Genomic DNA, 23,267 nt, shown 5'->3' with positions numbered 1-23,267 from the left:
ACACAGCGAGCTGAACAGAATGTGTGAGCGCGCTTACTGTGCTTATGCATGACTGCTCGCAGACAGCAGGGACAGGCTGTTCTGTGAGTGACTTCCCGATTGAGGTGAATGGGGAAAGAGTCACATCTGTTAAGTGATGCACGAGCATAGTCACGGGCATGGGACTTACATACAGAGAGGTGTTTGCTGGCCGTGTGACAGAGCGGGCAGAGAAGGGGCGCGCGCACGGATTCGTGGGCGCGTTTATTGACTCTAACACTCGAGCTGGCTGTGCCCGCTTTATGTGAGTGGGCTCTGATAGGGACACGGGAAGTGTAATGCTTGTGTGTAGGGGTGAACACTGGATTGTGGGCACATTTTCTACACATAAGGCATGTTTGCTTTTTACAAGATTTCTTTGGGTCGCCGTGAAAACGGCATTTGAGTGCAGGCAAGCGGGCAGTATCACCCGCAGTTCCTATCTGGGATGGCTGCTGAATCCACCACTGCAGTAGCCTGAGAGAAGGGGACTGACAGGGGGCGAAGCTTTGACGGTGGTCCGGCCGCGGCGGGACTGAGCCGTCGTTTCCTCAACAAAGCTAGGAGGACTTCGGTTGCTCAGGCTTCAGCGCAATCTTAGGCCGAGGCCCGTGGGGGGCGGCGGTCTGCGGCGGCTGTCTGAGCGCGATCTAGGGCGGCCGCCCTGTCGACGCTGAGAAGCCTGGCTTTGCTGAGCTGGGCGCTGTGAAGAGGCTCGTGCAGGAGGCTGGTCACGTGGGCGGCCTGCAGAGGAGCTAGCGCGACGAGGCAGGAAGAGATTCATGGCTTGGGTGGCTTTCTGGACTTCCGAGAAACGGTCAACAATGCCACTCACCGCGGAACCGAAGAGACCGGACGGAGAGAGCGGCGCGTTGAGGAACGTGGAGCGTTCAGCTTCTCCCATGTCGGCTAGCGTTAGCCATAGGTGTCTCTCGGTCACAGTCAGCGCGGCCATGCACTTCCCCAGGGCTTGAGCTGCAGCTTTGGTGGCGCGAAGGGCGAGATCCGTCGTGCTCCTTAGATCTGAAACAGCCTCTGGGTGCCTGCCTTTCTCATCCCACTCTCGAAGAAGGTCCGCTTGGAGGATCTGTAAAACACAGGCGGAAGTAGTTCTGCAGGCCTTAGACGGGAGCACTGGCTTAGACCGCCATCTCGCGGAGGGCGGGCAAAGGTGTGCTGCTACCGAATCCTCGACCGGGGGGATGGAAGAGTAGCCCCTCTCGGTGGCGCCGTCCACCGAAGCGAGAGAGGTGGAGACATGGGATCGGTTCCTGGCCAAGAGAGGCGCTTTCCACGATTTAGAGAGCTCGGCGTGGAGTTCCGGCAGGAAGGGAGCGGCCCGGGCCGCGGGCGCCGCGCGGCGACGGCTCTGAAGAAAGCAGCCATCAAGTCTGTTGGGAGCCTGCTCAGAGGCGGTGACCACTCGAGCCCGAGGTGGTCGACGGCCTGTGTGAGGAGGCGCGTTAGTTCTTCTTCGACTCCGGCGTGGGTCCTGCTGGATTCCTGGGCCGAGGAGGAGGCTTGGGAGCCTGACCACTCCTCGCTGTCCGAAGCCATGATGGAACAGCAGCCCTTATCCTCCTCCTCGTCATCCGAGATGGCAACAGTGCGGCCGCTTGGCCGCAACAGCGCGTCCCGGGGGGGCGGGGAGGGTGAAAGCGAGGCTCGAGGGAGAGGCTCCGGCGAGGTAGTCGCTTCTAACACCGGTTCCAGCAGCCTTTGGGAGCGGCGCTTCTTTCTGCGCGGCGAAACGAAAGGTGGTGCGGCGGCTTCGGTCTGGAGTGCTTCGAGTCGAGCCCGCAGGGTCGACATCGGAAGCTCCTCGCAGAGGTCGCATCCGCCGTCAGCGAGGGCGAGCTCTGCATGTTCCAGTCCCAGGCAGAGAGCGCAGATGAGGTGGCGGTCTCCGGCGCTGAGAGGGGGTAAATAGCATGAGGCGCAGGTGGTGCGAGGCATCTTTAAAAAGACGCTCGTTGCTCTTTTTGTGAAGTTCGCTGAGGAACTAGCTTGCTCTAAAAAGGATGCGTCGCCGGATGGCGTAGCTCGCAGGATGGCTGAAGGTGGCGAAGACGGCCGGCTTCTTCGAGCGCTGTCCAAGCTTGCTAGATGCCCCTCGAACGGCGACGCGGCTTCTGCAGTTCAGAGATGCGAAGAGCTTCGCTGAATAGATGAAAATCAGGGTTCCAGCCTACAAACTTACGCTTATATGCACTCTAGCCACGCCCATTCTGGCGGGCTTTGATACAGTGACGGCGCGAACGCCTCTCATTGGACGCGAGTTCACTCAAGTTCGTCTATAGGCTGCAGCAGTTGCCGCAGAGCAACCAATGAGCTCGCTAGCTAGCCCGCTCAAGGTATGCAGCTGCTGCACTGCGTTGACAATGGATACAAAATTAAGGATAATTTTTTGGCTTCAGTATCTCAGAAAAGATGAATCTTTCCCGTAGCGTAAGCTAGCTTACGCAATACGAGAGAACCTCTCGTAAGAGAACTATGGCTTCTGCCAAAAAACATGGTTATTACAATATTACAATAGTAAAACCATGCTTAATTTTACCAGTATCAAATCTTTCTCTTAACTCCCAGACTGTCACCGTGATCATATCACTGTATGAAATCAATATATATGTTCATTTTAATTTATTATTAAAAGTAATATTAAAGGAACTGTAAATAGTGGAAGCACAAAACAAAATAGGAAAAAGTGGGACAAAAGGCAGAAACCGGGTCAAAAAAGCTCATGCACACATTTTGTTACACTCCAGTTTGTCTTCAGTTTCAATCAAACTATTCACAGGTTCCATCAGACAGGTTTTAAAATCATTTTTGGAATAGAGCTTTGTGATTTATTGCTAGTGTCAGAGGATGATCTGATGTGTTTACAAACTATTTTCAATAATTTTACCTACCGTGTCATCATACCTGTCATGTCATATTTTACCAAAAAGCTTCAAGTTACTTTCAGTAAAGTGCATGAATCAGGGGCATGGACATTCCTGTAATGGGTGTCCATGTTCCTGATTCATTTTAGAAACTAAATGAATTTATATGATTGTCCACGGGTTAGACCAAGACCTCTGTGCTTCAGGTTTATGAATTATGGATGACTCCTGAAAGGAGTTAATCAATGGAGGGAAAGATAAATGACAAATATCCATTACAGTTAAAAAAGGTTCCATACAAAAAGTCTACAGTATAATTGCTATGACTTTATTATCTTGATTTTTACTTTATTCTCACAATATTACTACTTTAATAAGTAAGCTTACTTTATTCTCTTTCAATTTTAAAACTTAATGACTTTATTTTCAAAACTTTATGTCTTTATTCTCATAATAGGCCTTTAATAAAATTATTATCAACACATTACAGATATTTTCTGGTAATTTTATGACTCCACAAATCCTTGAAATCTCAGATTTGTTTTATGTATTTCTTTTTTGTAATGTGGCACTAAACTGTTACCCAGTCACCTGTTGTATCTGTTTTTTTTTTTTTTTTTTGGGATTGAAAATTGTAGTGTTTATTTGAGGACTTTAGAGCACATGTCTAATGCATAAATACAATATTTCATATTTATATAAAAAACTAAATCACATGGCCAGTGTGTTATAGCCTAGTGGCAAATACAGTATATACACAAAATAGAAAAATATAAATCATATTTGTGAAGACAGCTGTTCCTTTAAATCCCTTCGATTTAAACCAGTCCTAAAACACAAGGAAGTGCACCAGATTATAGTGTTTTCTCTCCCAGCCTATGTGTCAGAATGAAATTCTTGGTTATTCTTTGGAGTCTGTCTTAAAAATCAGAATCAAAACCTCCATTTGAGGACTTCCACCCAAACCTCTGGAGACAAATAGGACAGACATTTCCTGGTGTGGTTTTGAGCTGCCAATCAAATCTCAACAATCTTGAGTTGGTTTCCTCCATGGAGTTCCTACTGACATAGAGAGAGGTTCACGGAAGAACAGAAGAAGAAGGGGGTCCTCTCTTCTTGAGCTCCGTTGGATTCAGTGAACCCTGTGGGGAAATAGAGATCAGTAAAACAGTGGAAGATAAGAGAATATAAGTGCTAAAAGAAACAACAACAATGATGCACAGAGGAGGGATTTGTAAAGAAGGATTGTGTTGCTGAACATTTCATCAGAAAGGCAAAATAGTATGAGATCGTTTTGACAATCAACACATTGTGGGGGGGTTGCTTTTTCTCCCAATCCCAATCCCAATGTGCTCTAAATCCTTGTGGTGGTGTAGTGACACCTCAATCCTGGTGGTTGCCTCCGTGTCTGAGACCGTCAGCCCATGCATCTTTTCACGTGACTTGTTGAGCGCGTTACCTCGGAGATATAGCATATGTGGAGACTTCATGCCATCCACCACGCCCCACCGAGAGCGAACCACATTATGGCGATCACGAGGAGGTTACCCCGTGTGACATTACCCTCCCTAGCAACAAGGCTAATTAGGAGACCTAGCTGGAGTCACTCAGCACGCCCTGGGATTCGAACTAGTGAACTCCAGGGGTGGTAGCCAGCGTCTTTACCACTGAGCGACACAGGCCCCCAAATTAACACTTGCTAAAATGAAAGGGCCGTATTATTCAGTGATTAGGGTGAGGTGACGTTAAGAGTCTTGTGTAATTTCATGCCTTTCAGTTTATGCAGATGTTCAAAAAACCATGAAATAAAACTCAAGCTTGATTAAATCAAATACAATGGCTGGTTAATCATGCACATACGAATAATGTCTTTGATCAAATCTATGCATTCATTTAGAACCTCAGAACCAGTGATTTTAACCAGGGGTGCGCAAAGATAATATATTGTATTTTTATTACATTTTCATGACATTTCTGACTATTTGAATGAACAAACTATGATATGATAGCAAGCTAGTGATCTAATAAGCATTATTTAATGTTATATTGTTAAAGTTTTTCAATCATATTTATTATAATTAGTCATCAAGAATATATATTTTTATTTTGCATGTCTCTGTGTGGAGGTCCCTGGGTTTGTAAAGGGACAAAGCCACTCACTTACCCCTACTTACATATATAAAATTGTATTTAATTTTTTATATTAACAGATCATATATATATATATATATATATATATATATATATATATATATATAAAGATATAGAAAAAAGCAAATCCTGACAGCCATACATTTTTTTTATGAATAAATAAATATACATACATACATACATACATACATATATACAGTATATATATATGTTTTTTTTTTTTATTGTATTTTTTTTTTTTATGGCTGTCAGGATTTTTTTCTGTATATTGCTGTCATCTTCTTTAACCCAAGTTTAACAAATCAATGTCAGTTGTTACATAATTTATGTTTGGAGTGCTTCAGTGGGACCTAATAGGGTTTACATTTATTTTGTATTTTTTTCTTTGTTTTGTTTTGTTTTGTTTTTAAACATCACACCTAGTATTCACGAGCATGTAAAAATGTATGTACCTCTCTAGCTAGTTAATGGAATACAATACCTCATACTGAATAAATTGCCAATAAGGACGTCCTCACACTGATGATGTCCTAAACTGAGCCCACATTCCTCTGTGCCTAATGAGCCAGCATTCCTAAAACTGTGCAGAATGGAAAGTTCAAGCAAAATCAATACTAATGATAATGGAAGTGTTGAAATGAATTAAATTTGCATTACTCGTCCAAATGATTGTGTTTTTTCCAACCCGCAGGAATAACACTGCTGTGAATTCTAAAGTGATTGCTGTGACTGTCCGACCAGAACCCAGAGTTACAGAAGCCCAGCTGGAAATCGAATTAGCTTATCTAGCTAATGTAAGCACCAGTCAGGTCAGTCACACCAGAAGCACAATCCTGAGAGGCTAAATGACACCTATATAGAAGTAATATTCATATCGTATAACTCAGTGGTTATCAGCTGGTTTTGCTTCAGGTCCCAATGCAAATTCAGAAACCCAGATTTGACTCTGGATATTAGGGGTCGACCTGTCACTGACTCTGGGTCGTCATTTCTTTTACCTTTCATAGTGTTCTTAACAGTATCTGAGGATGAAGGAATGTCACACAACCTGTCCATGGCCTGTCCTAAGTTGGCAAGTGATAATGTACATCAAAATACCATTTGATTGGTTGTTCGGCTTTAATGTCTACAGCAAAATATATTGGTGGTTTTTTTTTTCCTCCCTTTTAAAAGCTGAAAATCCTATATACTTTTCTATCAAACTATGCATTGTTATATGGTCAGTTGCATTTTATTATTTGCATTTAGAATTTCCCCTGCCTGGAACCCTGTTAGAACAGACCTGAGAGCTATTTTTGGATCACAACCCACCAGCTGAGAACCACTGTTATAAGTCCCTTGTTTTTTAAGGAGTGTGTGAATATGCCAATGATAAAAATAGTGATAATAATGCATTTTATTATCTGCAACACTAACAAAATTGATTGATGTTCTCTCTTGTAAATTACAGTATGTAAAAAAACAAGCTCGTTAATATACTTAGAATGCAGTGCCATGACACGCCTTTTTAACAGAAACTAGAAGAAGAATTGAAGTGTATTTGAGCTAAAGTTGAAAGAAAATCTCGTCTTCTGCTTCTCCATGACATTGTAGCAACGGGTGGCACTACAATGCCGCTGTCACGTGTTTCAGGCTCATTAATCAACAAACAAAGAGCAGTAATTAGCACAGTAATTAATTTTCCATCACCTCCAGTTGTTTCCCTACTCTAGAGAGCAGATCAAGATATGAACGAGATTACAATGTGAGCTTTTTACTAGATATTGCAGTTTATCTTAAAGGTAGTTCATCCAAAACTGACATTTCTGTCATAATGTATTCAACCTCATGTTGTTTCTAAACCAGTATGACTTTCTTTCTGCTGTGGAACACAAAAGGAGATGTTAAGCAGAATGTCAAACAAACTCAGTCACCATTCACTTCCATTGTATGGAAAAAAAAAAGATGCAAAGCAAGTGAATGGTGACTGGTGATCTTGTTTGGTGTTCCACAGAATAAAGAAAGTCATACAGTTTTGGAACAACATGAGGATGAATAATAAATTACAGATTTTTTTTTATTTTTTTTTAGGGAGAACTATCCCTTTAAATCAAGAGTATTGAGATATGGGCTATTGTAGTGGTGGGCTTCTGAAAATGTCTGTTTATCGAGTTGCACTGTGATATGTTTAATCATAGTGTTGCTTTTCCAATCACAGATCAATTACATTGCATGTTTGTGTGTGCTTTTTCACAGGGAACAATGAATCCATTCTGTGCACTGTGGGACAGCTCTATTATGTAAGTGAACTTTTTAGTGTGTGTGTGTAAGTGGTATATGTGCAAGATTGTGTTCTGATTTGTGAAAATGAGCCTCTAATACAGTAACTTCATGGCCAATAATAAATATTGATGCTTGTTGAAATATACAGCAGTTGTATCCATGGAAACATGTTTCCGCTGCTTTCGAGGTGAAACACTGTAAAACACAAATAATATAATTTTGATTGTGTTATTTTCAGGGAATACATTTGATAGAAAATATTCAACTCTTGTGGTGCCGTCAGGTTCCTTTTATCCTTTCCCTTTAAAGTCAACATGAAATCAGAATTGACCCTGTTTTCTTTCTGAAACAAGATTTGTGTTGTTATTATTATTATTATTACTACAACACATAAAATTGTTCCCACTACCTAAGAGATATCACTTTAATATTATACTGAGAAAACACACTTGTGTCTGGAACAACCTTAGATTTTATTTAAAAAAAATAATAAAATCAGTAAAATGGTTTACGAGGAAGGCTTCACGTTGACGTCCTAATATTATTTTACTTTGAGAAATGCACTGAATACTGCCTCTGAGAACAGATCACTGACCAGCTAATACAACCTAAAACATAACCTTTAGCATTCTATAGGTCAAGTTCAAGGTCAATTTATATATAGAGCACATTTAGTGTGTGTTCACACTTGTAGTTATCTTGGTCCGGACCAAAAAAGAAATTGATACATTTAGTCCTGGTTCGCTTAGCGTTCACACTGGCATTTTTAACACCAAACCTAAAGATGCAAAACAAAAGGCATCAGGAAAAAGTCACAACCTGATTGGACAGCTTTTATGATGTATATTTTGCGACTGAACTTGCCGAATATCGATAAACAATGCTGGCTGCTGGGCTAAATGCTCTCATTGGATTTATGTATATGTGGTGGTATTTTTACCAGCTGAGAACAAACGAAGAGCTAATAAATTATGTAAAGGAGTCAAAACAGCACCAGGAATTCCTCCGTTGTACACACAAACGAAGATATGCTTTAAGGACGGCTGACGTCGGTTCCGACGCCTGTACTGAACAATAATGGGCAACATAGCTCCAATGATGAGAAGAACCAGGTATGCTTGAGGTCAGTATTAGGCAAATTACTTTCTGTTTTTGGTCCGTTTAGACGTCTTTGGTCCATGTTGCATCCATATATCAAACGAACCGCACCAGGGTTCTTTTGGAAGTGGACCGAGACCCACTATTCTGACGGTCTCGGTCCGCTTGTTTGGTGCGCACCAAGGTTTGGATGGCAGCGTTCACACTTGTTCAAATGAACCGCACTAACAGAGCAATCGTGCCAGAGTTCGTTTTAATCCAACCAAACTTGCCAAGTGTGAACACACCCTTAAAAACAACAAGTGTATACCAAAGTCCTGTACATGGGCATATAAAACAATGAATTAAATAAACAATACAGGAAATGACACAGCTGGTCTCAGATCAGTTTGAGGATGTAATTTCGACCAGTACCCTTTAAGTGGCTGTTTGAGAGTAATTTCTTCAGTAAAAAAAAATCCCCAAACACTGCAAGGCTGTACTGCCAGCCCAGTCGCAATCATTTTCATAGCTGGTGAAAATTAGAGGAGGGGATACATTATTATGTATACACTGTTATTATTATTATTATTATTATTATTATATTTTTATTATATATTTTTTTTCTTCGGTTTTTATTTCAACATAAATATAAACTTATTTTTATTTTGATTACTATTATTTTGAATGTGGAAAATAGTAATTATAAAGAGTGAGTAGTTGTGTCCAAAGTGTTAAGATAACATGTTAAAATTTAGTTTAATCTGTCTGGAGCACTGCAGTCAGTTTTATATTGATTGCCCAGTTAGTATATACATTACATTCTTGTGTGTGCTCTGTAGTGGGAATTTTGGTAATTAGAAGACATTCCTTATTTTTAGTGAATTCAGGGACTATTCCCCTGAGGAAAAGTGTCTTGATCAAGGGCATAACTGCAATAGTTCATGAATTACTCCTTATGGGATTTGAACCTAAAACCTTTGTGAAACCTCTAAGCTACAGTACAACCACCCTTTCTTAAAATGTATTAAAAAAAAACATTGTCACTTCCATTAAAAAGAAAGAATTGTCAGGAGAGAATGTTCTAGGGTGAATTTTGACAATGTCATATTCTCTATTATTTCTTATGTTTGTGTCTGTAGCTTGAGGACATTTTCGTAGACTTTCATCTCGTCTTTGCTCCCTCCATTTACTTTTGGCAGCCTTTTCCCCTTTTTTACTTAGCGTGCAATTAATAAAGCACACGTTTCTATTAGCTAGGCCATGAAGTGACAGGTTCTATGTAAAAGATGTTCTCTGGAAATGGCTGTCAGGTTTGACCTCAGAGATATCTTGGCCACACAGAGTGCTTTTCTTTGAATGTATTTGGTGTGATGGTTTTAGGAAATATACTGTATATGATCAAGTCATACATTATACGTAAAGGCCTCCATGTGTTTTATTTTTTAATGTTACTTTTTCAAGTTTGTGAGAAATCTCTTATGTTTTATAAGAGTGTATCCTTGTTGTTTTCACCTCTGCAAAAATATAATATGTATATACTGTATTTAAGAAAGATCAAACCAAAACAAGCCTTATTGAAATGATAAGCATGTTTACTAAGTTAATAAATTATTAACTTTTTATAAATATTTTGATAACATTTTACATTAAGTTTGAATACATTCACATGAGTTACTGTTTACTGTTTAAGTAACTGTTAACATGAACAATATTTTGAGTTGTTAACACATTAAATATTACAATAATTTCAGTAAATGCTGTAATTTCTTACAGCATTTACCAATCTTTTTTAATGTTAATTTATAAATATAAAAGTTAGTTTATTTTAGTGCATAATGGATTAGCTAATTTTAACACATTCTTTACATATATATATAAAATAGCTAAATTCAATAAAATAATATATTTTTTATTTAAATATATGTATTATATTTATGTATGTATATATATATATATATATATATATATATATATATATATATATATATATACATTACTTACTCTAGTCTAGTCTGGCCCAAGCTGTAAATTGAAAATGGCTTCTATTTAATCATAATAATCTTCAAATATGAAAATTACATGGAGCTTCAGACGCAAAATGAGTGAGTATTAGCCAGACCTCAGTGTGCAGTGACCGATAAGAACACAGGGAAAGCATATTCCCCAAATTAAATTTTCATTGAATCAAGGCCACCCGAGTCTGCCCCCTTGAGTGTAATTTGAAGCACTGGAATGGGGTTTAGCCATATGGTATAATGGTATGGTATTATCACAACCTGCTTATGAAGGAGGAATGTATAAACATGCTTCATATTTGCTGATGAAAAAAGAGACGCTCATATTGGCAAATAATGTGAATTTCATGCGTATTCATGATAGCAAATTTGCTGTTGAGTTAAGTCTCTAATCTGTTTGCATGATTATTTATGTGGACGTCTGTTCATTACTAAATTTGTTCGTTAACGTGTTTACTCTTTGCACAAAATCAAAATGGGTCTTTGCGAGCAAACGATTACAGAACACAAATGCACAACTCTATCAGCTCTGTCTGGTGTGCATATTTCCAGGCGTAATTTGAATTAGCCCCAAGAGATTTGCTCAAACAACGAGGGGAAACAGCTGCTGATTTCAGTGTCATTCATATCATGATGCTGTGTGTTTCTTTTTGGAAGTCATAATGTTCATACTGGTGGAGAAGAGCTCAGTGTGAGTCTCGCATTTTAAACCCTGGCATCTCGGACTCAGGCAGATTGAAGCATTAGTTCATCTAAAAATTTAATCATCATTTACTCATTCCCATGTGGTTATGTCAGCCGCCATATCACCCGGGAACCATTCTTTGAATGAGACGTTAAACTGAGGTCCTGACACTCTCTGGTCATTAAACATCCCAGGACACTTCTCGAAAAGAGTAGGGGTGTAACCCTGGTGTCCTGGCCAAATGACCCCCATTGACCCTTATCAATCATGGCCACGTAATAATCCCCATTCATTAATTGGCTCTATAACTCTACTCTCTCCTTTTCACCAATAGCTGGTGTGTGGTGAGCATACTGACACACTATGGCTGCCGTTGCATAATCCAGGTGGATGCTGCACACTGGTGGTGGTTGAGGAGTGTCCCCTGTTCACTGTGTAAAGCGCTTTGAGTGTAGTGTCAGAAAAGCGCTATATAAATTCATTCATTCATTCTAAACCCATATGACTTTCTCTCCTCTGTGGAACACCAAAATTGTGTTTTGAAGAATGTTCATACAGCTCTCTTTCATACAATAAAAGTGAATGGGGACCAGAGGCTGTTAGGCTTGAAAAGGACAAAAATGCATCGTAAAAGTCATCCATTTGATTAAAGCACTATATTCCAAGTCTTCTGAAGACATATGATAGCTTTTTATGATGAACAGATTTAAATTGTGTTTAATGTGGAAGTAAGCTTGAGTTCCATGCATTAAGCGTTAAGGACATGCTTTTTAATAGTATGCCCAAACCCAAACCTCTTATCTAATCTTAACCAATCAGTAGAGTGTGTAAACATGATAGGAAACTGTTGTGTGTGACAGAAGCAAGTAATTAGTAAATGGTAAATGGTCTGCACTTATATTGCGCCTTTTAACCTTAGCGGTTCTACAAAGCGCTTTACACTGTGTTTCATTCACCCATTCACACACACACTCACACACCAATGACAGCAGAGCTGCCATGCAAGGTGCTAGCCTGCCATTGGGAGAAACTTGTGGTTCAGTGTATTGGTTCAGTAATGTCACGTATTAGATGGAAACGATTTCCAGCGATGTAATTGGCTGTAGTGAAATTACTAGGAATTCAAACAAGTGCAGTTTAACGATATCGTACGAATTAGCCAAATTTAGAAAAGTTGTACAAATCCTGACGATTTCGCCATGAGAGTGTGTTAGAGCAGCTTGGACATTCGTCTATAAATAACATAAAAATATGTTAATTATTTTTGAATTTTATTTTTAAGTTAACTATTCCTTTAAGATGTGATAAGGTGCCTAATTTTCTTTTAAAAAAATGTTTGTACTATGCCTTTCCTTTGTCTCTCTTCATAATGGTTGGACAACAACCGCATAGTTAAATTGTGTCTAGGCAACCTTCAGCCGTATAGGCTTGAATGCTCATGGTAGTGTTTGTCATTATCACTTTGTAAGACCTGCAATTCCTCTTGTTGCTACACAGAGACACTGTTTCAAAAACAATTACAGTAATGAGCAACTTGAAAAAGGGAAGACATTGTGCCTTAATACTTGAAGTCATCACACCATTACAAAAACGTTTGTAAGCCTAGTTCACTTAAATGGCTTATGCTATCCTAAAACACAAGAGGGGAATGCTTTGGAAGAGCATTTTTATATAGAATCTAATTAATTTCTACGAACTTCGGCACAACCGATCAAAGTTTTCTCTAAAGTTATCTGGAAAGTCTTGTATAGATCCTTGCATTGTTAAAATGATAAGTTACCTTGATTGAAAGGTAGAATCATTGTCTCTATTATGCCAAATGTTGCTTAGCTTTGCATCGGTCATGCAGGCACTCACTTGAATTACAACTCACAAGTAACATGTTTTGCATGTAAATCACAGGACAGCCACACTTGTAAAAGGTTCCTCAGAAGTAATAGTGGTGATGATTCATTGAAATAGTGAAGGTCTTGTAAAGGATTTCTGCCAGCTGCCTTTCTAAAAGCTTTTTTTTATGTGCCTTTTTTTAATAAGTAGTTGCAGTATTGAAAAAAGTAAATAATAATCACCAAATGCTTACAAAATATAGAATAACAGAATTATAGAATATGCATTATGAAATGGGTTATACCAATAATATAACGCCAACATTGTGGTTATGTTGGTTCAAAGGTAGTTGACATGAAATACTTCTGGTAAGCTGGCATGTCCTTTAAGGTTACAAGCTATATTCATTTTAAATAGCATTTTACTCATTCTTTTATCATTATTATGCTTGCAGCTTTTTTTTCAGCTCATATCAATAACTTCATGGTATATTTGTACTTTCAAATAATAGTTTTTCACACTGCAGGTGAATTATTAAAGGCAATAAAGTTATTAAAAATGGTTAAAAACATTCAAAGACATAATATATACCTAAAATCTTGATGTTGATTTAAGTCCAAGGCAAATTTGCTGAATGCATCAATTGCTTTACAATTATTATGGTGTTATAAATGAATCACGCATGTATGGAGTTCTAATATAGTTACCTTTAAACAAAGTGTTATTCTCTTTTACATACATGTTTTTTTTTGTAACAATGCTCATAGTTGTTGCTGGATTCTTGTACTAATATACTGGGACTAAAGACTTTGTGTTTGGTAAGCATTTGATGTCATATTTTGTCAGGTGTCCAGTACCTGTTTTATAGAAACAATTAAATGAAGTACAAAGCTGAGTGGCATTGCAAAAATTATTGTAAAGAATTGATGAACACAAGGCTAATGTGAAAAATGAACAGTCCCAAAAAAACTCAAAGCAGACCTGTAGAGAGGACTGCCATAGCTCAAGCATTTCAAGCCACATAGATTCCTATAATTGAATTAATGCCAATAACCTGATATCCAAATAGTACAAGCAATGTAAAATGCACAGGTGTAGAGTTTGCTGCCTAAAGTGTCTCATTTATAGCTACCACTTCAGTCCTCAAATGTCATAATTATGGTCAGTTCTGCTTTGAATGTTATGATGCTAACCGTTAAAGGAATAGCTCACCCAAAAAGGAAAATTCTCTCATTTACTCACCTTCATTCACCCACATGAATGACTTTTTTCCATGTAACACAAAAGGAGATGTTAGGCAGCATGTTAGTGTCAGTCGCCATTCACTTACTTTGCATCATTTATGCATGCATTGAAAGTGAATGGTGACTGAGACGGAGGTGTCATTCTGCCTAACATTTCTTTTTGTGTTCCACTGAAGAAATAAAATCTATTGTGTTTGATACAATATGAGGCTGAGTAAATAATCAAAGAATTTTCATTTTTGGGTGAACTATCCCTTTAAGTGGTTCAGCACCATGGACAGCACACAAGCCCATATATTAAAACACTAGTCATTAGTTCCTCCATGTACAATCGCCTAGAAACAGAGTCTATCTTGAGCCCAGCGTAATTCATACACCCACAGACTCCTCCACAGACGGCATGTCTTTCAAATCCCACCCAGACTGGAAAAGCTAAGTGAGTAACGAGAGAATAGATGCAATGAAACTGAAAATAAATTCCTTTTTCATCCAACTCAAATAACTAAGATGGAATTACCAGAGTAATGAATGTTCACTGATTTCATTCAATTTCCAAAATGTAGCTTTCTTTTACAGAATTTATGTTGATCAAATTGAAATGAGCCCTTTACCACCTAGCATGCATGATGTTACTGTTTTGGCAATTATGATATGGTTGTGTAACTTCTATAATGTAATGACTCCTGCATTCACTGATTGGATACATTGACTGCATATTGGGTGCATCACATTAATTGTGTTTGATGACACATTAACTACAGCAATACATTCCACGACATCCTAATAAGTGCCTAGAGTCGGTCGCTATCGCCTTTCTGTCAATACGGTTAGATGGGACATGGACAGACTTTGTATTCTATGCCTGAACTAATTCCATGCTGATTTATGTTGTATACATATATGCTGCTAAATGTATTCCTAAATCAAGGTTTATTTTGTCTGCATGATATGCTCCATGTCACATGTTTAAGTAATACTTTAAAATATATTTTATTTAAAAGTCGTTTTATTAAGGGTAAGGTCACCCAAAAAGGAAAATTCTTTTTCTGTCATGTATCCACCCCCATGTACTTCCAAACCAATATGAAAAGAAGATTTTGAGCAGAATGTTTGGGAATGATAGACTGAGTCCCCATGCACTTTCATTGCATCTTTCTTTTTTCATCCATCCTTCGCTGTGTATCTGTTTGAATGTACGTGAGCTACTGATCTGTTATTACATAATATCTGTCAATGACTTGCTAATGGAAGTTAATATAAAGTCTAACCCATGTATATGAAAAAGACTGAGGTTGAAAGCGTAATTAAAAGCTTGAAAAGAGATCGTTACTGCAGTTTAATTATGGAGATGTGCAGACAGTCTTCCTCTGGGAAGGGTTTCAAAGGGTGTTACACAGAAAAAGCAGAAAAAGGCTGTATTTGTTATGCATCTTTTGGAGACACTGTAATTCAATGCTTCTTTATATACACCAGTTATATTCAAATGGTTAATTGTCACACTTTTTTTAAGTTTCTACTTCTGCATTGTTGACTAGGAATGTGTAAGCTAGAGGCATGTTTTGTTCATACAAAACATGCCTCTAGAGTTTTTGACATTTATATTTTTCACAACACAATGTCAAACATTAATCAGTTAAGCTAAGCTGAGTAAAGATGTTTATCAGCATATTTATTTACAGATATTCTCCTCTAAAATTATAAATTATTAAAGAGTGCATGTTTTGTCTGTTGATCTGATAGGACCTTTAGATGTAACTACTGCAATATCAACCAAGATATGTAAGCATTAATAAATTGGTGAGATGTGTATTCTATCATTTTGCTCGCCAGAGAAGGAGAAATTGGCTGCTACCATCAAGTCCGCTTTCACGGGGTGGTTACAACGCTTTCGCTCGCATTCTCTCCGAAGTTTACGTCTCGGAAAAGCACACTGCAAAACTGAAAAGTGTATAATCGGTTAAACTTAGGATATTCAGGGGTAAATGCTGCAATGGGTATGAACGAACAAGCTAAGGGAGTTAGTTCTGAGGCATCTCCCCCCATCTGCGCGAGCGCTAGGCGGGAGGTGAGAGAGTATCAATCTGATGCTGTCCGTCGTTTCTAGGATGAATTTTTCCCTCAGGATAGCTTCCGAAAGCCGCTAATTAGAAAAGCGAGAGGAAATAAACACCGTTAGAGAAAGAAAAACGAAACCAGAAGCAGAAATAGAGTAAAGACCAGCCACAGCTTCGGGAAAGACGCTTTATTTGCTTGTGTGGCGTGAGTGTGTGAGGAGCGAGTCGTTCAGCACCACAGCGCTGGAAAGCTCCACAGTGTCTCGCGCCTCAGTCGCGCGATCCGCACCAAAAAAAGCTTCGCGTGTACTTGTCGCTTGAGTAAGAAGTGAAGTGGATGAGATTAAGATCGAGCGCATTGTTAAGGATTTTGAGGGACGGATTGATTAAAGCGAGCTGCTGTCCGAATTAATCTTGTCTGTGTTGTTTAGGAACGATTCGTGGGGCAGCTGGAGCTCGAGAGGATGCAGAACTGTGCTCACCGATGCATCCCACACCAAATGCTTATGTGATCGGGTATCTACCTTCGCCATTTTGGCTCAACAACCCAGAGAAATAGTAAGTACTGAAATTGTCTTCACCAGATCTGATCAGCTACTGTATTGATTAAAGTGTCGCTATGGTATTCAAATGATTGCAACAGCTTTAATAATGTCATATCAGATTATGATACAGATCTACCTGCGCTCAGTTGGTGAAGCCTCTCTCTCTCTCTCTCTCTCTCTCTCTCTCTCTCTCTCTCTCTCTCTCTCTCTCTCTCTGTGTGTGTGTGTGTGTGTGTGTGTGTGTGTGTGTGTGTGTGTGTGTATGCATCGCCTATGTTTTACTATTTGCCATCAAATATTTATGAATAGACTTAAGATTTGCTATTTGCATTGATGCAATAATTATTCTGGACTATAGATTTCATGTACCATGTAAGAGTGTACATTTGCATGTACATTAAGATAACAGATAAAAAAAAAATCTTATTCTCTTCTGCCTTTACTATACATTGCCTGAACTTTAGATATCACATTTGACATATTATTCCATAAACTATGGCCTTTTCACCAATGCTGCTAAATAGGTTCAGAAGCAGGTTATGTGCTCCATAAGAATAGACGACTGTATGGCTCTATTTACAGAATATGAGGCAGCCATTTTTCTCTACCCATGTGACCAGGCATTGAATAAATGGCTCCCTTGTGAAAATGATGGTGTTGTCTTCATCTTGGTGATGCAGCAGGGCCAAAGTTTGATAACTCCTGTTATTGCAATGCACAGCTGATATGTCACAATGACAGATTGAGAGAGAGAGAGAGAGAGAGAGAGAGAGAGAGAGAGTGGTGTGTGTGTGTGTGTGTGTGTGTGTGTGTGTGTGTGTGTGTGTGTGTGGGTGTGTGGGGGGTGGGGGGTTGTCGAATGGAATTCTGGGGAAAAGGCATACATAAATGGACTAGGAGAAAGTTGGTGTGCATAGTGAGGGTTTAGATGAGGCCTGTGCACCCAATACGAGCAACAATTTAAGATGGTAGGTAGTCAAATATTTAAATGCTCAAAATCCATTCTGTGTAGTTAAGCTGGAATGCTAATTTCTTCTTTCTGTCTGAATGTTTTGAATAAACATACTAACATCCATCCATCCATCCATCTTCAACCGCTTATCCGAAGTCGGGTCACGGGGGCAGCTGCTCCATGTTACATACTAACATACTGATTATTAATATGTTATTATTGAACCTCCCCAACTGGCCAAATTCTTGTCTAAAATGATGGTCAACACCCAGTGATGGTCCTAAAATGATTAAAACAGACTGTAGATTGTTATATATAATGGTTAATGTGTGCATACCTGTTGATGATGAGCACTGTGCATTTGTATGGAAGCTAAATACATTTTATTCATGTGAAGGGGAAATTGAATGGTTAAAAAAAAATAAAAATAATTACTGGTCAAAAAGCTTGTGCTTTAATCTTCTAAATTTGGACACTATAAATGGCCCTGCTGCAGTAAGTATCCATCCTGTAATGTGCTTTGTTACAAGGCACTGAAATGTCCTTTTTGTTTTGTTGTGCAGTGGTCTGAAAATCGCTCACTGTTGCTCTTGTGTGTAATTCACAGGCTATGGAGTACTCAGGGGTTCCATCTGTGACGCTAATAGTAGGCTGTGGTCTGTCCTGCCTGGCCTTGATCACACTGACTGTGGTGTATGCTGTTCTATGGAGGTAAGCGCATAGATATTAGGTATAAAGTATATTGCAAATGCAACTGTTCTTTATATATACTTACATTTACATTTACATTTATGCATTTGGCAGATATATATACTTACTAAAACATTTCATTTGCAGGTATATCCGGTCAGAGAGATCAATAATTCTGATCAATTTCTGCCTTTCGATCATCTGCTCCAACATTTTGATACTAGTTGGACAGACGCAGACACATAATGCGGTAAATATTTTTATTTGAATTCACTTTGTATGTCTATATTTTGTGTTACCCAAACATTGCCATGCATTAGATTCAAAGATTAAGTCATCCAAGCAGCAACTGAGAATCTGAACATTGATATTATCGGATTTGCTCATATTAAGTCTGGACTCTGGATTCTTGTATGTTTTTCTAGGCTTGGTTTGTGTGTGGGCTGATTTTGTAGGCTTGTCTTGAATGGAGATACTCTGCTGTGGCGTTATGTCTATATTGTTCTCTCAGGGTTTAAAATGCATGTGTTTGCTGTGTGTCTGTTGTACTACCAGAAACACAATCTAGCTCCCAATTGCGTTTTAATTCCTCTGCTTTGGACATTGTGATTCACTAAAAGTCAAGCTGGCTAGCATCATTTTCTCTAAAGTGACCTATCTACCTATCCAGATGTTAAAGTCGTCATGTCGTGTTCTACGCATTGTGCTATATACTTGTAATGTTATGTTCTTAGAAATGGTTATGCCTGAATTGGGATCTTTTCTAGGTGAACTTTTATGTGCATGTTTTTAAGTTTGTATTTATATTCACATTCTGATTAGACCCCAAATTTGCCAAAGGAAAAGTTTGCAATCATTTCAATTTTGTCATTATAGTAAATGTAAGACAATCCAGTTTCCAGTGATGTTCTGAGCATTCTAAGCATTGTTTATCAGTCCACTGTTTCTAGATTACTGTACATTTCTAAATCTTGACTCATTGCTCAGTCAGCCAGAGGGGTTATTTTTAGCGAATGAGAATATTGTTTTGTGTCCAATGCCAAAGAGAAATGATGATGATGCCTCTATGTTCAGAGCTGCTAACTGCATTAACCTGAATGCAGCAGGCTGCGTTCTGAATTATACAATGCAAACGTAACATTGACGGACACACCCAGTGTATGACGTGGATCAGACATGAAAGATTGTGACCAGCTAAACCATAAACGGAGTAGACGTGTGGCTAGAACTTTTTTGCATCAGCAAATTAGTTAGTAATTTCATAATTTTAAATTATTAATGTTGTAACATGCCAGTTTTGATATCTCCTCTCTTCCCAAGTGATCTGCTTCCCTTTTGATGAGTCTTTCATTATTAAACAGATTTTGCCCCTCTTTTTGATTGGATTAGTGCAGGTAGCACTCAGTTAGCACATCAGGGAAGTAGAAAATGATCATTGTCTATTTTATACTCATAAATGACTTTCAAGCAATCTGCTAGAATGGCAACACATCTAAGTGTCAAGGACATTTCTGAATTAAGAAAAGCTGCCCCAATATTCAACTTATATAGTTTATTTATTGTTAAAACAAACTCACACTTGTTTATTTTGTCATTGGAAAGAGAACACTATTGAGCGACATGAAGTGGAATGTTTGGCATTGTGTTCCATATTTGTTTTAAAGATCTTCAGTAAGGATATTCAGGGGTAAATGCTGCAATGGGTATGAACGAACAAGCTAAGGGAGTTAGTTCTGAGGCATCTCCCCCCATCTGCACGAGCGCTAGTGTTTTAAAGCATTTACAATAGTGTTCTCTTGAAGCAAAGTCCCTTAGTGTTCACAGCCCAAATGGTCCAGTTATATAACAGTCTCTCTGCAATATCCGGAGCCCACGTGAATTTGAACATTTGGTTCCATTGTGAATGGCACATTTAAAGTTTAGGTTGTAGGTAGAGTGAAAGTATTTTAGCTTTTTAAAGTTTTAATTTATATTTTAAAAAGAACAAATAATCTTCCTGTTTGGTGGCTGGCAGTAGAACACTTACATTGTTATGTTTTACACGAAAGTCAATTTTAGCTCACCTTTTGGAAATGTTGTAAAATAATGAATGATGTAATAATTATGGTATGTTAGATAGTTAAACATGTATTGTGAGGACCATTTGTCAAGTTCATAGACGATTAGATATGGGAAAATCTAATTTTAGGAATGATGAAGAACAAATATTAATTATTTGCTCACTTACAAATAATACTCATTTGCCCTCATTTGAGTTAACAAAATAAAATGGACCACTTTCAAGCCTGTCAGGACTAGCACAGTTGGTGGTTTTTGGTTGTCATCAGAAGAGGGTTTACACAGAGGAGAGCGTTATTCCTATGCTGCCCACACAGATAGGTCCTCTGTGTGAGTCAACACGTTGCGGGAATAACACCTTACTCAGGCACACAGTCAGATATTTCAGTGCAGTTCTTTCTCAGGCCATCAAGCCACAAGTGTTTTAAAATTATACTAATTTAAATGAGCACTCTGGAGTTAAAGGAAGTGAAATTCAAAGGCTAAAAACACTTCCTGTGAATGTCCTGTTACCAATCATGTTCACTAGTGTCTGACACATAGTTCAAGAAAGTCTCAAGACTATTACTACAAAGTTTTAGAAGTTCTTTTTTTATTATTGTAATAGTAATTTTTCATGTAATTAATGTCCTAACTATACATTGTGATCAGATTAATGCCACTTTGGTGAATAAAAGTACCAATTTATTTCCATAAGATTAAAATTTGTACATTATTCCAAACTTTTGTCTGCCAGTGTATATATATATATATATATATATATATATATATATATATATATATATATATATATATATATATATACATACTGTATTTCTAGGTATTTCCTTTATTAGTAAGTCATAATTATCTAAAATGAAGTACATTAGGGAAACAATTTAGGGGGAACTTATTTGGGTATAAAAGTACTTTAATTGGCTAGTTTAATTGACAGACTTTAATTGGCTAGTTCACTTTTATACAATATTATTAGCCAAAGTCAAGCCATTAACAAATTAAACATAATAAAAAAAAAATTAATCAAATACACACAAGCACATTCAGAATTCTTTTTTGTTTTTTGTTTAAAGGTGCAGTATGTAAGATTCAGAAAGCCTTGTTATTAATGACACCTTTGGCCATTAAGTGAACTGCAGCCATCTACCAGTTGCTCATGCTTGGGCCGTGCACACACTCCTTGGGGACGTGACCGAGTGAGCATCGGCCAAAACAATGACGTAACGAACAAAGAGACTGAACGTGAGCCACCATCATGCTGACAAATGAGGAAATATAATTAAAATTACACAGTTATGATTGTTTTACTACAAATTTTGAGACTATACTTAAACTACTTATCAGCTAACATAGCATACACACACATACAGCTACATACTACTAAACTATACCAGACAGTTTACTGTTGCACTGCACTGTTATGTTGCACTATTGTATGTCATATGTTGTAGTATGATCAAGAAACCAGCTTAAATGAATCCTGTATACCTGAATTTTAGTATAAAGAGTTCGTAAAACTCGATAAAGATCGTTGAAATTATTTGAATTTTACGAAGCAAGGCAGCTTGCAATTCATCAGTGTTAGCAGACAAGATCAAGTTAGCTAAAATTACACAGATCAATCCTTATGGCACTATATTTCACATGCTTTGCAGTTATGTAAGCTTACTTGTCTAAAACACCAATTCAGGGTCAGTTTTGATCCCCAAAACCGAACGATGGTCCCATCTGGAATCGCGAAGCGATCATTTGTGTTCCGCAACTGCTTTCGGATCCTTGAATAACATATAACATGTGAGTAAGGGTAGCCGGTGGACTTTCTGGTGCCCGCTTTGGGTAAGATGGTGCCCCCCAAGGTAGCTGGTGCCCTACGTAGACTGCGTAGTCTGCTTATTGGGAGCAGCAGTACTGATCATTTCTGAAGTAAGGATTTTTTAGCTTGGAAGAACAAATAGGTCTTGATGAAAGCTGTGGACCAGGTACAGTCTCCTAATAATGGACAGTCTGAAGCTCTGCTCTGTCCAACATTCAGTTCAGCGTTTTAAACAGTCAGTGCATTAGTGCTACCATGACAATAAAATGGCTTTCTACTTTTGCCATATTTGTGCTTTAGTGGCAATTTAGTGTAAGTCCTGCTCCATATCACTGTTGGAAGAGTTGCCATGAATGCTTTTCTCAGAGGAACAGAGGCTACAGGTTTTGGCCTTCAGCGGAAGGTCACACATGTGATGTGATGGGCATGCGAGGGAGAGAGCTCAGCCTGTGGCCCCTCCAAATGTTGAGCTGATATGAAGGCCTGTCATTGCTGATCATGCACACTGTCATCTTTCTCTTTTAATTCTTCACCACGTCATTTTCCATTCAAAATGATGGTGGTTTCAACTTTTCCCACAATGACTGCAAATACTGTATGTATCTCCATTTGTGAGTGAAAAATGTCTGTTCCAATCCAGACGTTTGACACTGACTGTCCAATACTAACATTCGGCAAGCGGCAAAAAAGTTAAAATATGCTTTAACGAGTTCTTCACCAATGGGCTGGTAATTTTATTAGCAACTGCTTAAGAATTAGTGGTTTATGTCATTGTAAGAATGATAGTCTGGTCCTCGCTGATGAATGTGACTTTAGCAATTCAAATTAAACTGTCTACAATGACTTTTAAAATGATATGCAAAATGTATATAAGTAATTCAAAAAATACAGTTTTATGGCCAGTAAGCAATCTTTATGGTTGGTGAATTTTCTCTATTCACTCGACATTGCCAAATGTGGCAAAAAGCTAATTCTGTACTCTGACCCTGGATAA

General features: G+C 38.5%; 1 protein-coding gene across 5 annotated transcripts in view; it reads left to right on the top strand.

Moving 5' to 3' along the window:
• Window positions 1-23,267, top strand: part of adgrb3 (adhesion G protein-coupled receptor B3) — a 222,609-nt gene that overhangs the window by 166,382 nt on the left and 32,960 nt on the right. For all 5 annotated transcript variants that reach the window (XM_052089881.1, XM_052089878.1, XM_052089877.1 and 2 more), the window contains 5 exons: window positions 5,743-5,860; window positions 7,287-7,330; window positions 16,650-16,776; window positions 18,323-18,426; window positions 18,553-18,655. In XM_052089881.1, the coding sequence (XP_051945841.1) occupies window positions 5,743-5,860; window positions 7,287-7,330; window positions 16,650-16,776; window positions 18,323-18,426; window positions 18,553-18,655 (496 nt within the window). The remainder of the gene's footprint in view (window positions 1-5,742; window positions 5,861-7,286; window positions 7,331-16,649; window positions 16,777-18,322; window positions 18,427-18,552; window positions 18,656-23,267) is intronic.

Source organism: Xyrauchen texanus, chromosome 24, assembly GCF_025860055.1.
Source record: "Xyrauchen texanus isolate HMW12.3.18 chromosome 24, RBS_HiC_50CHRs, whole genome shotgun sequence".
In the NCBI taxonomy this organism is placed as follows: Eukaryota; Metazoa; Chordata; class Actinopteri; order Cypriniformes; family Catostomidae; genus Xyrauchen; species Xyrauchen texanus.
The sequence above is the reverse complement of the archived record's forward strand: the minus strand, read 5'-3'. Positions and strand labels throughout refer to the sequence as shown.